The 15,943-nt window shown below is 39.1% G+C and overlaps 1 protein-coding gene across 16 annotated transcripts in view; it reads right to left on the bottom strand.

Annotated features, from left to right (window-relative positions):
• Positions 1 to 15,943, bottom strand: part of PARD3 (par-3 family cell polarity regulator) — a 445,615-nt gene that overhangs the window by 283,078 nt on the left and 146,594 nt on the right. For all 16 annotated transcript variants that reach the window (XM_064703969.1, XM_064703975.1, XM_064703971.1 and 13 more), the window contains one exon: positions 12,712 to 12,892. In XM_064703969.1, the coding sequence (XP_064560039.1) occupies positions 12,712 to 12,892 (181 nt within the window). The remainder of the gene's footprint in view (positions 1 to 12,711; positions 12,893 to 15,943) is intronic.

Here is a 15,943-nt window from a genome sequence, read left to right as displayed (position 1 = left end):
GATGACTGCAGACAGAAAGCACTGAGCACACAAAGAGCCTTCAGCAGCAGCCCCACCTTTGACATTTCCTCACTTTTCATTGTTAAAAATGACCCTTCAGGTATCTTACAAGCAAATGACAGAAAAAATAGTGAGGGGGGAAAAAAAATCAAGGAAGGAAACCCAGAGCAAACAGTTTACATTGCAGTGAAAGTAATAAAATAGTTATGACTAAAATCAAACAAATGTATTTAATTTGGCTGGTCAAAAGGAAAATAAAACTGAATTACCACAAGTATCTATGGGTGAAAATCATCATCTCTCTAGTTAAACTATGACTTTAAGAAATTTTTCCAAGGGAAGATAAATGAAACATTGTATTTAGTTTAAATGTTACATATACAAGGACTCAAAAAAAGAAAAGAAAAAAAAAGAAAAGAAAAAAGAAAGGAAGAGAAAAATGCAAAAATGCCTCAAAAACACAGTTTTCCTTACAAAAGCCATCCCTTTTGATACAGTGTAAGGTGAATTATTGGACTTAATTACTTACTAAACTCACTAAATGCTGTAAAAACATGTGGTCAATGAAATGCCTTCCTCCCACAGACTTCTGAAACTCTGATCCTTTCTGAGGAAATTCTAACTATGTACCAATCTTATCTGCTTTCATACAGAAAACACTGAAAACCTGCTATCCTAAAACTCAAGACATCTGCCAGATCTGGGAGGCATAAAGTAGAGAAAAATACAACACTGATTCACAAGGACTCAGTGCCTGTTAAACACAATTGGATTTGCAGAAAAACCTTGAAAGCACATGTACTGAAAAGATATTTAAAACATCTGGCAAAACCTGGATGAGGGGAGGGTGGAACACAAGCCCATAACACAAGAGCAAATTAAAATACTTCATTAAAAATACTTTTCACCCTTAGTAAAACATTCTGACTTTGAAAAAGAAAAATAGAAACAAATGCACAAAATCCCAGCCCTGGGAAAACTGAGAAACTGAACCTGGAATATGGTTCATACAGCATAGCACAAATTGCTCAGGATGAGTGAAGCTGATGTACTGCCTTCAGGGTCTGAGGAGTAATTTAATATTCAATTCATCCCATAATAGGAATCCCATGCAAAAAATTCACATGCATGAAATCATTCTGGTAAAACACAGAATGAAGACTCCTAGAAGCTGGCTGGTACACCAGCAAGCACCCAGGCAAACAGCACATAAACAGCTGCATTGCCATCTACCCTGAAGTGACAGCCACTGGGAATAGATGGAACTTCTATACAGCAGTGCAATCTCACACTTACAGGCACAGCTCTGCTCCCACAGCTCGTTCTGCTGGGCACGTACCCGGCACTGGGAGCTGCAGCAGGGACGCTGCAGGGTGTGAGCCCGGCACAGGGTGGGAGCCCAGCAAAAGGGGTCTGAGCTTGGCAAAGCAGGCATTGCCCCAGGCACTGCTTCCCTGCCTGGGAACATCCTTCCCAATCTTATTTATCACAACCCCAATACTAGCCTGACTTCTAGCAATCTCAATCTGAACCCCATTACCCCCTTCCATCCTCCTTATCAGACCTCAACCTAGGCCTACTCTTCCTATTAGCCCTGTCAAGCTTGGCAGAATACTCCATCCTACGATCAGGCTGAGCTTCTAATTCAAAATATGCCCTGATTGGGGCACTATGGGCAGCAGCTCAAACAATGGGCACAGATGACTCACAGCAAACCCAGAGGCTGCATCCTCAGAGGGCAGCTGCTCACTCCCAGCACCACTGAGGACATGGCTCAAGCATGCCCTGCTCAGGTACCCCATTTTCTTGTGCATTCTCTGGATGTGCTGCCACCACAACAACTACTGCACAGGAGCTGCCAAGACACACAGTGTGGGATGGGATAAATTCTTCAGCTAGCAAAAGAAATACACAGACCAAGCTGCAGTAAACAAATGTCTGTGAGCATTCCCAGCTGCAGTTTCATGGAAGCTTTTTCACCCTTCACTTTTTGGGCGATAGGTTTTTAAACAGTCCAGTTTTGTCCTCCTTTCCCCCACTGCTGCTTGCACATGGCTTCTCCTCCCTGAGCTCCTGGAGCAGCACCCTGACAGTGACCTCTCCCCAAGCCTTCAGCTGCACGTCCTGCTACCCCGGTCACTGCTGAAGCACAAACCAGAAATAATATCTCGGTACCAGCACTAACTGCAAACAGATTTTCCCCCTACCCTTTATGGCTGGAGGAATAGAAAATACTTATTACACTGTAATGCTATGCTTTAAGCAACATAACAAAGAGCTATAGGAAAGCAGGATTACGGGAAGACTTTGCTCACTTGTGTTTTATTACTTTAAAGGTGAACTTAAAACAGAGGTAGAGGTAAATCATCTACATGTACAATACTCACAGAAATATTGCCTACTATGTCAAACTAGAGCAGTAACTTTATTCACTCACTTAATGGATATTTCCCATGGATAAATGTCATGCAGTTCATTTGACATAGCAGCTTCATGTTTTTTACTGCAGTAAGACCTTCATTTTTATTTATTTTTCCATGAGTCAAGAACCCAACTAAAATTTTAAATAAAACATGAAGAGACTACACTATGTAAGACCCTTCAGATGGAAATCATTGTGAAAGTCAGGCAGTGTTTGACCTACAATCTCTCTGTCATCTAATGAAAGTCTTAAACATCAGAGCTCAAAATGGATTGGAATAGAAGAAGCGAACATCATTTTTATATTTGGTGGAGAATGCTTTCATAGGCAGAAAACCTCCAAAAAACCTAAAAGCAGAGAGTTCAAGTCAGGACTTACCAAAAACACTGAAAGACTTATTTGTGTATTATATAAGGCTGGTTAACAAGGCACATGTGTCCATTTTCCAACTTGTTAGAAACTGGTGAACATAATTTTGTTCTTTTATAATCTATTAAAAAAAAACTGCTAGTATTGCTTCAAATGTTACTTCATTTGAAACAATTTCAGCAGTTGTTGCCCATCATGATTCTGTTTGTAAACCTGCAAATGCATTTACTTTAATAGCCTATATTTGAGGGATGCTCCTTTCATTCCAGAGGCTGAGTGTGTATAGAGAGAAGTTCCCAAGTCCAAGGAGAGCCAGGATATCCTGACCAGGAGGAGAGGCAGCACGGCTGTAACACCCTGCAGAGCATATCAGAGAATGGGGTACAGAACCACCCAACTGCACAGAGCAGTGAAAAACAACTCACATGCTTCAGAACCCATTAACTCCTCATCACGTTTATTCCTCCACATTTGGGCTGGCTTTCAGTGTCACACGGCACCTCTGGTGCTTCAACATCCGAGAACACATGGCAAGGAAAAGCACAGCAACCCCCTTTATAGAGGTTTGGGACCAGCACCATAAAGTGACCAGATAGCAGGGTCAGACCCAAGGCATATGGCACTGTTGGTTTCACCATGAAATTACATCAAAGTGTTTCAAAGCCAGTAAATTTTTTACTCTGAAAAAAATTGAACATGGGACTTTCTGCAATCATGTCATACTGTCCATAACCCAAATATACCTCCCAAGCATAAGCAGGGCTGTACAGGAAGGTCCTGGGGCCATAAAAAATTGCTCAGTAAGTAAAACTGAATAGTTGTTTACTTGTAAAATGCCACTTAATTTGAAAATTTGGAAGAGAAAGTCTAAGTTTTTTAAGGCAAAAAAGGCAACTTCCTACTTAATGATTTTCTTTTTTTTATCTTTCATGTAAGAATTTCTTTTCATGGTGTGAGTTAAATCACAGGCATAATGGGATTTGCAGACATAATTTGGAACTGGTCAACTCCACTTCTCTACCAATAAGAGAGATTAGCCAGTACACCTAGTGTAGCCAATGGCCCATTTCACTCTGAAATAAGCAGTAACACAGGTCAGATGAACACACCCTAAAGGTGTCCAAGAATGAGGAACTGGGTTGCCTTGAGCATATAGCTCAGATGCAGAACCTGAAGTCTGTTGGTATCCACCTCATCCATCATGTCTGCTTTGAATCAGCTGTTGCCCAGCAATTGCCAAGAAAGTCCAATTTTACTTTAAGTTGTGAATATGAACAGTGCTGTACAGAGAACTGAATCAATTCCAATGCCTCAGGATAAGGTTTTAATGGCTGATCACAGTTTGCTTTGAGAAGCCTCGTTTCTGACTCACAGGCACAATATTTGGAAGCTGATGCAAGCTTGCTCCCACTGTCTTTGCACACCCCTTTACTGTATGCATGCAAGTAGTAGAAACATTTTAACTTAACCTCAAGTGCCACTGTTTGCTTTTGTCTGTAAACCCACATGGTCCCTAACTCCCTGCCTACAGATACAACCATTTCTACTTTCTGTCAATCCAAAACTATTGATAGAGCGAGTTGCCTAAATCCATAAAAGAGGCCAGAAACAGGCCTGGAACACAGCCTGAGTTCACATTCACTCCAACCCCAACAGCGCAGCCCTGGCCGCAGCCCAGGCAGTAAAAGCAAGGTGACAACTGTGTCACACAGGGGGATCCTGCCTGTCCTTGCAGTGTCACAGCAGGGGAGCTGAGCTGAGGGTCCCTGGCTGCAGAGTTCTGGGGACACTGAGCTCCAGGGAGCCAGGCCAAGCAGTGACAGCAGGAGAGCAGGTGCTGGGCTCGTGCCTCACTCCCAGCTCACAACAGCTCCATGGGCTGAAGCCAAGCTAGTCACCTCCACAGCATCCAGTGCCAGGGGTCAAAAAGAGAAAAGTTCCTCTAAGTACATACTCTTTATTCTCACCCTGAATGCCTCATCTGCCTCTGACATGAGCCCACAACATTCTGAAGCTGGCACTCCTCTTAATTACATAATTCATTTAAGACTTATAGCAAGAGATGAGTAGGAAAAACAACAAGTTTTATCTTTGTTTCAAGTATGAAATAAAGTAATAAATTAATGGAAAGTTATTTCTCACCCACTCCTTTATTTCAATATCGTGTTTCAGTCCTTTTCAAGGCATGGGAGTAAATAAAAAACAACCCTATTCAACTAGTAGCCATCTGTCTCTCTCTCATCCTCCTCAAAGGAACATGTCAAAAGACACAGAATTTAAAGCAACTTCTTCCCAGTAATCACCCAAAGAGATGGACTATCTCCAAAAGACATCCCCATGTTAATATGCTGCAAATGTAATAAGGAAGGGAGCAAAAAGATCCCTTGTGAATTGTGAATTGAACACAAGCAAGCAACACTGAAGTAAAATAAAAGTCTAGCATAATAAAGGATATACTTTAAATGTAGTATCTTACAACACTGGGCTTGTGATCAAAAATACCCACATGTTTTTCTGGGGAGGGGGACATGCACCAGCTGATGCATTGAACACAGGGTGCCACCACAGACAGTGTGGCACAGAGACACACACCCCTCTTCATTAGCCCTAAAACACCAATCCCACAAGATCAGCCTGCTTAGCACCAAGTGAGTAATTAAGAACATTTGATAAACTTTGCATCCTCTCCTCTTGAAAGATTTTTGGTCAGTAATTAATGTCAGTTGCCCACCTCCCCATACCCCTTCAAAGGCACATTGCTGTTGCCTCAAAGCAAAGCAAAACACGACTGGGATGCCACTTACTGTTGCTCTGAATCTTAAGGATGCCTTGAAGCATACTGTTTTATCACATTTCAGAACAAGTATCTATAAATACTGCATAAGGTTTTCAGAAACTGTTGGGTAAAAAATGTAATATGTACATATGCCTTCATAGAGTAAAAACTTCACAGGATGGTTGTCTGTATTGTGAGAAAGCATTCCCTACTCATTTCAGATTCATGCTCCTTTGCCTTCACTGTACTCCTCATTTGCCTATAATGAAATTACAAGAAACAGAGAAGCAATCAAGAAAGTATCTATTTTAAGAGTTATTACACTTACGGATATAATACTTACTGATATGTGTAATGACAAACTGTTTAAATAAACATAGTTTTATCTCAATGGTATTAAACCCATGATTCCACAATATGACAGACTTGAGCAGCTACACTGCAACATTTGATTGGATAAAATGGTATCATATTTTTGCATACATAAAAACAGAGTTCCATTAAGGAAAAACTTGCCTTTCATTTAAAGAAAGGGAAAATAAAACCCAACAACCACCACAGGAGTGTTAAAATACTCTGAGAATACAGCTCTGATTTCCATAATAGCTTGTTGCTTAAGTGATCATTAAATCTATTTAAGATGTCAAATTTAGACTAACATCCAAACCTGACTTCTTAAACTGTTCAAATTCAATACTTACATCTTCATAACCTTTCCTTATTATCCCTCTTGTACTATACTCTCTAGCTACCTGATACCTCTAACCAGGTATCAGATACAAGACTGTATTTTTATTACTTCTTGTTATTAGTACTTGTAGATAGAAGTCCTCACCATATGGAATAATATCTTGAAATGCACCACAATTATTCAGGTTTCCTCCAGAGAATCACTAAGTTCTAATTTTTTTTTACTTTATTGGTTTCAGGGATTTTTTTAATCCTACTAGAAGCAACAGTATTTTGCTTGCTGATAAACCAAGAAGATTGAAGATATTAAAGGTTAATTTAGAAACTTAAGCAGTTTAAAATCCATTTGTTTTTACAAACGTGTCACAATCTCATCAAAAACACATGGTTTTTAAACTGCTCACCAATCCCAAATTAACAGCAGAGCACTATGCTTGGAGAAAACACCAACTGGAGATCACTCAAGCCAGAACTGTGCTGTACAAAGATCAAATTTAGCCTCATGGAAGAGAGCAGCACCTGGTACTGATTTTTGATTCAATAACTGTGGCTTTTAAACAATCATATCGCTCAGAGCTTTAGGGATAAAATGTGATAAGGATTCCTGAACAGCGAGAGCACCAGAAGGTGAGCAAACACACTCTGCTAAATCTTCCCAAATTTCAATGAGAAACCTTCCCTATTCAGATGCTAACAACTGAGGTGCAAGTCTCAGTTCAAGGTACTTTTTGTATTATCCAGACAGTAAAAGAAACCTAGGAGAACCTGACAAGGGAGTAAGAATGCAAATGATGGTTTGGAAATCCTTTGTATTTCATTCCTGGAACTTCACTGGAACGACAGGCATCTGAACATCAATGAAGGTGACCAAGGAGATAGACCATGGAAAGCTGAGCTGATCCAAAACTCGACACAGAGAGTAGAAAACTTCCCCCTGACTTCAGCAAGCACTGTCTGTAGAGATGATTTTCTCTATATTTTGTATTCAGCTGTTTAATCAACAAGATAACTTGATCTGATAGAGCTAACATCTGGGTTTCGATGAACTCGTCTTTCTCTTCCTCCATTTCTAATCTCTCAATTCCTTAGTTCTTCAACATTTGAAAATATCTTTATTTCCATACATAAAGATAACTCAGAGTTGAATTAGGAGTCAAGGAGACAAACAAGAATGAAAAAGTTTCTAGTGGCCATATGTGGGAAAGAGTGCTGAAATGATCATCATTTTTGAGACCAGAACAAATATGAACACACCTCTGCCAACACACTGGCATGGAGTACTCCAAATCATGAAAGCAAAGCCCTTACCTTATAAATATTTACATAATAATTCTCAGAATATACATTTGGGACTCTAGATAAATACTTGTATCAAATCAGTGAAGTGACATATTTAAAGCAATTTTAAAGTACTTGAAATTCACACATTTATGCACTCCCATCTTTAAATGGTTTGCTTAGATTTTTTGAATACTCAAATTTGAAATGCAAAGACATACACATTGTTTCAATGGACACCAGAAATGGCTCACCTGGGGTCACCAAACTACGCAATGGCTTAGCCAGGAACAGGACAGATTGTCCCCAGCAGCCCAGCAGCATGCAGAACCTGCCTCAGAACCATTCCCACAAATACTGCCTTGCTAAATGCGGTGTAAATATGTCTTTTAGCCCTACGGGTCACAAAAAATGGCTTTTGCCCAGGAAATAGCAACTCTCCTTCTCTTATCAGACATGAAGAATGAGAAAAATATCAACACATTTGAAGTCTTGGATCCTACCAGTTTTTATCTTTCCTTAACTAAATAAACCACTCCTACCAATTCATCATAGTCTCCCCAAAGCAACTTATTGCTGTTGCTCTCTTTTGACTCTCTCCAACTCATTTAGCATTCCCCCATGGCTGGCACCACAACCCGTCACTCCAGTGGAAATCTTCCTGCCCACAACAGCGAGCCCACAGCAGTATTTTCTTTTGATGGAAGAGTATAAAGCCTGGTTGCAGTGTAATAGTGCACCATATTGCCAGGATCCCTCTAACAGTATTGCGGACTTTACTGTTCATTAGTGCTGCCTTGCAAATGCCCTTTTCTTTCTTAGATGCATTGGCTGTGCCCATCTCACTGATTTCAAAACAGTTAATAAATGTATCAAAAGTCAATGCTGAGCTGAAACATTGCGCCAGAAATTCCATCTTAGCTTTTTATGCAGTGCTTTATATTCTAGTTCAGATTTACTAAAATACTAAACAGTCCTTAAACTCAGAGAGCCCTCAGGTACTATACTTGATATGTCCTACTAATTTATCAGTGAACAACCAAAAACTACTCAGAGAGCAGAGAAAGAGACACAAATTCAAAGGCAAGCAAGGTCAGGAACTTTATTATAGCAATGAATTCCCAGTCAAAGTCTGCATGCATGCTCTTACCTGTGAGGAATAAACTTGTGCTGATTGCAGGGTAAGAGCACACTTGCAGACAGGGAACCTTAAAGCAACAGCCACACTGCTGGGTAAACAATGATGTGAAGCTGTAGCAATTTTTTTGCTTCTCTGAACTTCTAGCACAACTTCAGGGCCAGCTGTGCACTCACTTCCAAATATTCTCATCTAGACTTTTTTTTTCCATGGTCTGGTTCTGTGACCAGAATACAAAATTGATGCTGGGAGTCCTGCTAAAATATATGATACAGACCACCTGAGCATATAATTCATTGGAGTGCACCAATTCCAGCCAGCTCTCAGCAATTTCTGAGGCTCTCTGGCCAGTGCTCTGTGAGATAGTGATCCTCCAGCCTTCAGGAGAACATTACAATTATCCCCTGTCTCCTTTTTAAGAAACTGAAGCACCTACAAGACACCCTGAAAACAAAAGCAGCAGTCTTCTAAAATGCACAGGCAGCTGCTTTGTGTCACAGTGGCACAAAGCAGTACCACACAAACCCGGGTGGGAAGCTCTACATGCACAATATGCTTGTACACCTGCCTGCTAAATATGTCACTGTGGACATCATTCACTTTCACAAGCAATAGCTTCAAGAAGCAAATAGTTTAATTTTATTAATTATATTTGTAATCACAGAGTTACAAAGGTTGGATCTCTGGAGACTAGTTGGTTTAATCAGCCCACACAAAGAAAGAACCAGGTGGACCAGGCTGCTCAGGGCTACGTTCAGTCAAGTTGTGTCCATCTCCGAGCACATGGAGATGCCACAATTTTCCTTATTTCTAACTGGCATTTTCCTTGTTGAAAGTTGTGCTTGTTGTCTCCAGCAATAATGTGTCTATGTAAGAAGAATCTGGCTTCATTTTCTCAATACCTTTCTATTAACAGCTGAAGAAAAAAGAGACTTTCCAAGCCCCCTTATTCCCCTTAAGGGAAAAAACATCAGCTCTCGAAACCTCTCTACCTAATAGTATTTTCCAAATAATATTAAGGATGGAAACTGTTTTTTCACTGTAACTGCTGAAATATTCAGAGACTTGTTACACATAATCACACCAAGACAAATAACCAAGGGTGGTCTTAGTTCTTGAACAAGCTAAATAATTTTAAAGGAAAACAAGACAAAGAGATGACCCTTTTCACACTATCTCATGAAGCTGAAAGGGATTTTATTTACAATATTTAAATGCAGTACTGTGAAACAAACAACTTGGTTCACAGGCAGTGCACCCGCTGCTGAACTGTCACTGCCTGACATCCTGTCTTATCTGCCAAATTGCTCATTAGGTTTGGCAATTTTCACCTGCGCCTCCAGTTTATATTTCAGCAGGGAATAAACATCAGTCTGCTTTAACAATCTTCTGCAGTGAGCTTCCAACCTCTTCCCAGAAAACACGCAGGCACAACACAAAAAATGCCTTGTGTACTGTATGCTTAAAAAAAAGATGCAGCTGAAGTGATGAAATACAATAGGAAGTTTAACTTGGGTAACAGAAAGGCAGTAAAAAAGAAGGAGCTAGATCAGAAACATAAATAAATCAACTGCCTGTATCAATGAATTATGTTTTTACAGTGCAAAACAACAGAGGGGGTATGGGCCAGCCTCATTTTTGTTTCCATGTTTATATGGGAAGATGGAATTTGACACACACACCCCCTCCCCAACATGTAAAGCACAGGCTGTGTTTGTGCATGGGAAAAGAGGGACTCCAGATGAATATTACTTTTCCAGCTGGACCTGATCTAGCTAACCTTTCCCTTGCTGGGAGAGGAGCGATGGTGTGATCTATAAACAAACAGAAGGGGTAGCATGGCAACCAGAACAAAGAGAGGAGAAGCTCAGCAGGCTTTGAGCCCACCCCAAGGCAGGAGCTGCTGCCTGGGAGCAGAGGGTGCAGGGGAGCAGCAGCACGGGGCACGGAACCGCGCGGAACGGCCACGGAGCAGAGCCCACGCGCCAGCAAAAAGCACCCGAGACGTAAAACAAAACGTCTCAAATGCTATAAACCAATTTCAGCCGGAATACTGTTTTTCATTTGTTAGAAGTAAAATATTCACCGCCAACCCTGCAATTAGCTGGAAAATTACAATAATTACAGCAATTTTGTATCCCATCTCCAATCCAATTAATAGATATATGACCTTGTCAACATGTAATAATCAGGATCTGCATCTACCACAAAACTGGATGGGTTTTATTTGCTGAATAGAACTTACACAGTAAGAAGATAATTATTTGAAATACTGAGAATACCATTTGTATGCTATGCTTCACTTCACAAGTTATAAAGGAACAACAATAAGGATAGTATTTCCATTTTCAATGTATATTTAAATGAAATTCCTGAACTAGGTATGTTTAATATGGGATACTATTACTGCACTGGGATTCCAAGCCTATGGTTTGGAACATTTAAAGCCAAAACATATCTGTCAACATTTAAAAAAGGAATTAGATAGATAGGAGAACATTTCTGATAACATATTTATTACAATTTGTTTCACACACTTGATTCGTACATGTTTCTACAAAAAGTGTCAAAGAGCTATAATCCTTACCAACAGTTTTAGAAATCTTCTGTATTTCTAAAATCTTGTATTGAAGGGTCTCAAATCCCTTTTTGGTCATCTTAGCAATCAGTGAACTAGCCAAGTACTCCATGTATTTTCCAGAATGACACCAAAGATAAGTGAGCTGTCCAATATATCACTGAGTTATATCTGTGCTATATGATTTTGATGCACTAAAATTCATGTATTGTATAATATACCAGATAATCACACTAAGGAGAAAACGTGTATGCATTTGCCTGCTCTAACCCCTGCTAGGCTGAGAACCAAGAAGGACAGTTTTTTGGCTTATGCATAGAAATGAGATGTGCATTTAGCAGTGACATACTCTAATGACAGCAAAATGGAAGGGTCTTGAAATTCCAGGATACTTCTTTATTCTGCCATTAATCCTTCCCTAATTTAATTCTGTGTTGCAATGAAGCACAGTTATAGCTTGAAAAGACTCACATTCAGCTCTAGGTAAGCTAATTTTTAAAAGCTATTCCCTCAATAGTACAGAAAACATTCTGGTACAAAACCCCTCACCAAAACTTAACAGAGTGGTCACTTTTCCATCTGCATTTTACCTATTTCAACACAGATTGTATCCATTAATAAAACACCTACACAAAATCAGTCTCTTGGAAATTACACATGGTTGTTTTAAAATGTATCTGTAAAATATCAAAAGACTGATAATACTAACTTCTGCTAACAATCTTCTGGAGTGGAGTCCCTATTTCAAAAGATCAAAATTATAGACATTGCACATAAAAGGACACAATGCCTTATCCACACTGTCTTGTTTGCATGCTACTTTTAACAACAATGAAAATTACAAAGTAAATTACATTCCATAATTTTTCTTAATAGGTTCAAATATTCAAAGAATCTGCAAAAAGTAATTCCTACTATGTGGTTTTCCAACACATGTTCATCACATTGAAATAAAAGAAAGGGATGTTTCTGGGTACAGTTTCTGCTTTTCAAAGTGTCTTTTTGCAATACAGTAAATGCATCTATTTTAGCAGGTGTTTTTATGGAAAGGTGACAGCATAACCTAGCAACATTGACAGGTTAAGTAGAAAGTGCTCCTATCTTTAGTTTCTTTTTACCATTTTGTTCATTAAATGGAACAAAACTAGCAAACTGAAAATTACACCATGCAGCAACTACATTTGGAGATATTGCTATGATTTTCAGTGTGAGGACAATTTTAAACTGGCAGCATAGAAGAAGCTTATGGCTCCTAAAAGCAGCTTATAAATAATTTATTAAAACAGAACAGGTTTGTTTACTGGCATGCAAGAAGCATTTACGCAGTTTCTCAGTTCTGATCAGCTTTCGATAAGGACAGATAATGAATCATTTTTCCCAGCAGCATCGATGGCTAACAGCACTTGGCATCTTGCTAAATTTAGACAAAACACATGGAGATACTGAGAGCATTTACTCACTTGCACGAAGGACTGAGGGTGTGACCTCAATTTCACTTGTTGCTTGGTAAGGCTGGAAGGCCGATGCCGCGTTGGAGCCAAGCTCGCTGCCAAAAATCTCCGGGCTCTGCGTGCCTGTCGAGCTGGCGCTGGTGCCATCACCCCCATGGTGTGGATCTTGCTCATCAAACACAGCCACCAGCTGCAAATGACAATTTAATCTACTGTTAAAAAAGACCTCAACTCCATCAAAGTGCCATTGCAGATCAGCATTTCAACATTTCTTCCCAGCAAAGAGCAAGAGGTGTCTATCAGCAGAGACTCCAATCAATGCCTAGATCACAACATCATCAGCCCAAGAAAGGCAGCCATTAATTGGATCCTACAAAGGGTCAACAGCTCTGATGGCACAAGAAACTCTTCACTGTGAGCCACAGAAAGAATGGCACCAAGGCAGGCAAGCAAGGGTTGCACCTTCCCAAGGAAACCACTTAATCTTACCCAGAAATACAGAAAACTACCCAAATGTGGATTGATGCCTGGGCACTGGAATTCAGTATTTGTGTTTAGATCCTTCTATACACATCATTACTACAGAGTCAAATCATGAGCAAAACCAGTTTTACAGAATAAAAACAGTCAAGAAGAAGTCATGTTTACAAACACTGAAAGCTACAGACAACACAAAGCCAAGGAAGTGTTATAATCACAACCAGTCATCATTTATTAATCTGCCATCTATTATCATGACTTAAGTTGTGGGCTTCTCTTCAAAATTTCTTTAGTCAGATTTACGGAAATACTCTGTATCTGTTAGCCATCAACTTCTCCAAGACAAGTTTGAAATCTCAAGTCCCATTTAGAACTTTGCCAAGTCAGTAATCTAATAAATATTTACTCAATCTGTGTTCACCACTGCAAGAAAAATAGGAAAACATCACAGTGATTTTTTACAAACCTGAGATATTTTTTCCACTGTAAATGATTTTGTGCACTTATTTGAAACAAATAATTTATCCCAATTTATCTTTCGTAACATACTGAAAGAGATAACGCCAGCTCTTGTACACATTTTAAAACTTAATTTTCAAGACAGAGAAAAAAGTGTTATGGATAGCAGCATTCTGCAGCCTGCAAATTAATCTATAATATAATATTTGAAAGACATTTCCAAGAAAGTATTACATTCTTCTGACCAAATTGGTAGGGTAAATGGAGCAAATCAACTTAAACCTATGCTGGTCTCTGCAAATTGTTTATTCTGTTAGCAACACAGCTAAAACTTGATGTAACTGAAAGGTATCAGAGGTCATTTTGGTTTTTTTCTTAAGTGATTTCAACATCATCTTAGCCAAAAGATTTTAATAATAGTCCCTTTACCCAAATTTAACTTACATAAGCATCAATAAAAAAATTTTAAAACATAACTCTAAGGCCAAGTGGAAACCATTTGGGAATTGAGCTCTTGAAAGTACTCTTAGGCATTTACTCTTTTTTACCAGTCACTTTGAAACCACAGTGAGTAGCAAACTTCTGACAATAATTTCATATCTAACGCAAGGCTCAGGCATGCAAAAAACAAAGAATAAACCGGTAATGGATAAAGGATCCATGCTCTCTCCAGTGCTAGATGAAAGGCAGGTAGCAGCAGGAAAACCAGACTGCAGCTGCAGACAGCTGGAACATGTTTTTACCATAAAAGTCATTATTTTATGCTTGAGAAATCTACAAACAAAAGAGACGTGACAACACCAAAATGTCAGTAGCTCAAGAGTATTGGAAATTTAATTTTCTAACACAATGTGAAATACCAATGCTTACAAAAATATGCTTCTAAAACTTTACTCATAACTCTCTTACTGTTTTATAGCAAGCTAATTACCAATCTCCAGCAACTGAAAATAAATTAATCCACAAGTGAAGGTCTGTAAGATATTCCAACAAAAGACAAAGCTTTCAGGAATCATATGAAACATCAAATCTTTTTGTCCCTCACATGTCATGTATCATGATAAATTCCTCAATTACATTCTATTCCTTTGAGGCTGACTGAAAAATATTATTTGATGCATTCTGCTGCAAGTATTTTATAGATATTATATATATGCAAAAAGGAATGTGCATATTAATCTCTATATATGTTATCTCCTACTCTAAGTTGCCTCCAGCTTTTTTGCCAGACTGTCTACAACCCATAACTTCAGAACATCTAAAAATGAATGTTTCTTATTGCAAGCTTAGCTTTTGATCTTATCGGGTTTTTTTCAGGTATTCACAGTTTTGACAGCATCAAACCTTCAAAAGGCTTCAGTTCCATTAAAAGGCACACCAAGTTGTAACATTTTTTTAGTGTGAAGAAACACAAGCCATGTTAGTCTTATCCAAATCTAATTAGCATTAGGAACACAGGTCAGGAAGTTCATTGTGAAACAGCACTACAATGGTACAGTAGCCATCTGGACTACAATAGCTCAGTCCTCATAATACGCCAAAAGTCTTTGGGACTGGAAGATTTAATGCAAATAAACACTCCTGAACCTTGATTTCCAGACCCTGGTATGCCATTCTGCAAGATTGTGAGTTTGTGGGAAACAAGGACAGCCAAAACATCTTGTGCTGTATTATGACATCGAGCATTTATCTCTGATTTCTTCAGAGACCCTTTATTTTACATGACCCTTTAAACACCCTTTATTTAAATCAAAAGAGATTATTCAAGGAGAGGAATTGTACTGCTGGAAACCCAAAGAACACATCTTGACTACAATCCTTGTAAGAACAAGAAACAAAACAAAAAATTCCCAGAGAAACCTTATGCAACGTGGAAGGAACCACAGGAGCAGGTCACTGGAGCTGTGAAGAATCCTTTGCTGCAGGAATCCACAGCCATAAACACTGCTCTGTGCCACGGAAAAGGTCTCTTGATGACCCATGTTTCAAGACCACAGAGATGTTTTTAATTTAGCAAAGAATGGAACACACCATTGCTAGACCAGCTTTAATCAGCCCTTAAGTCAATGGTAAGCCTACGTACTTTTCTGGGCTTTAGACATCAGATTTACAACAAGAGCAGAAAATGAAGATGACTATCTTGTCTGGAAACATCATCTTTACTGTCAGGAGACTGCTTCCATATGGATCTTTTTCTTCTTTAACAAGAAATAAAGTTACCCTGATCTTTTGAGAATCACTCTATTATTTCCAATTCCTCAGATGAGCTGTGCCTCCTGTTCTCTGTCCTTCAGTTTTAGAT

Source organism: Zonotrichia leucophrys, chromosome 2, assembly GCF_028769735.1.
Source record: "Zonotrichia leucophrys gambelii isolate GWCS_2022_RI chromosome 2, RI_Zleu_2.0, whole genome shotgun sequence".
Lineage (NCBI taxonomy): Eukaryota > Metazoa > Chordata > Aves > Passeriformes > Passerellidae > Zonotrichia > Zonotrichia leucophrys.
Note: the sequence above shows the minus strand (reverse complement) of the source record. Positions and strands in the feature narration are given on the sequence as shown.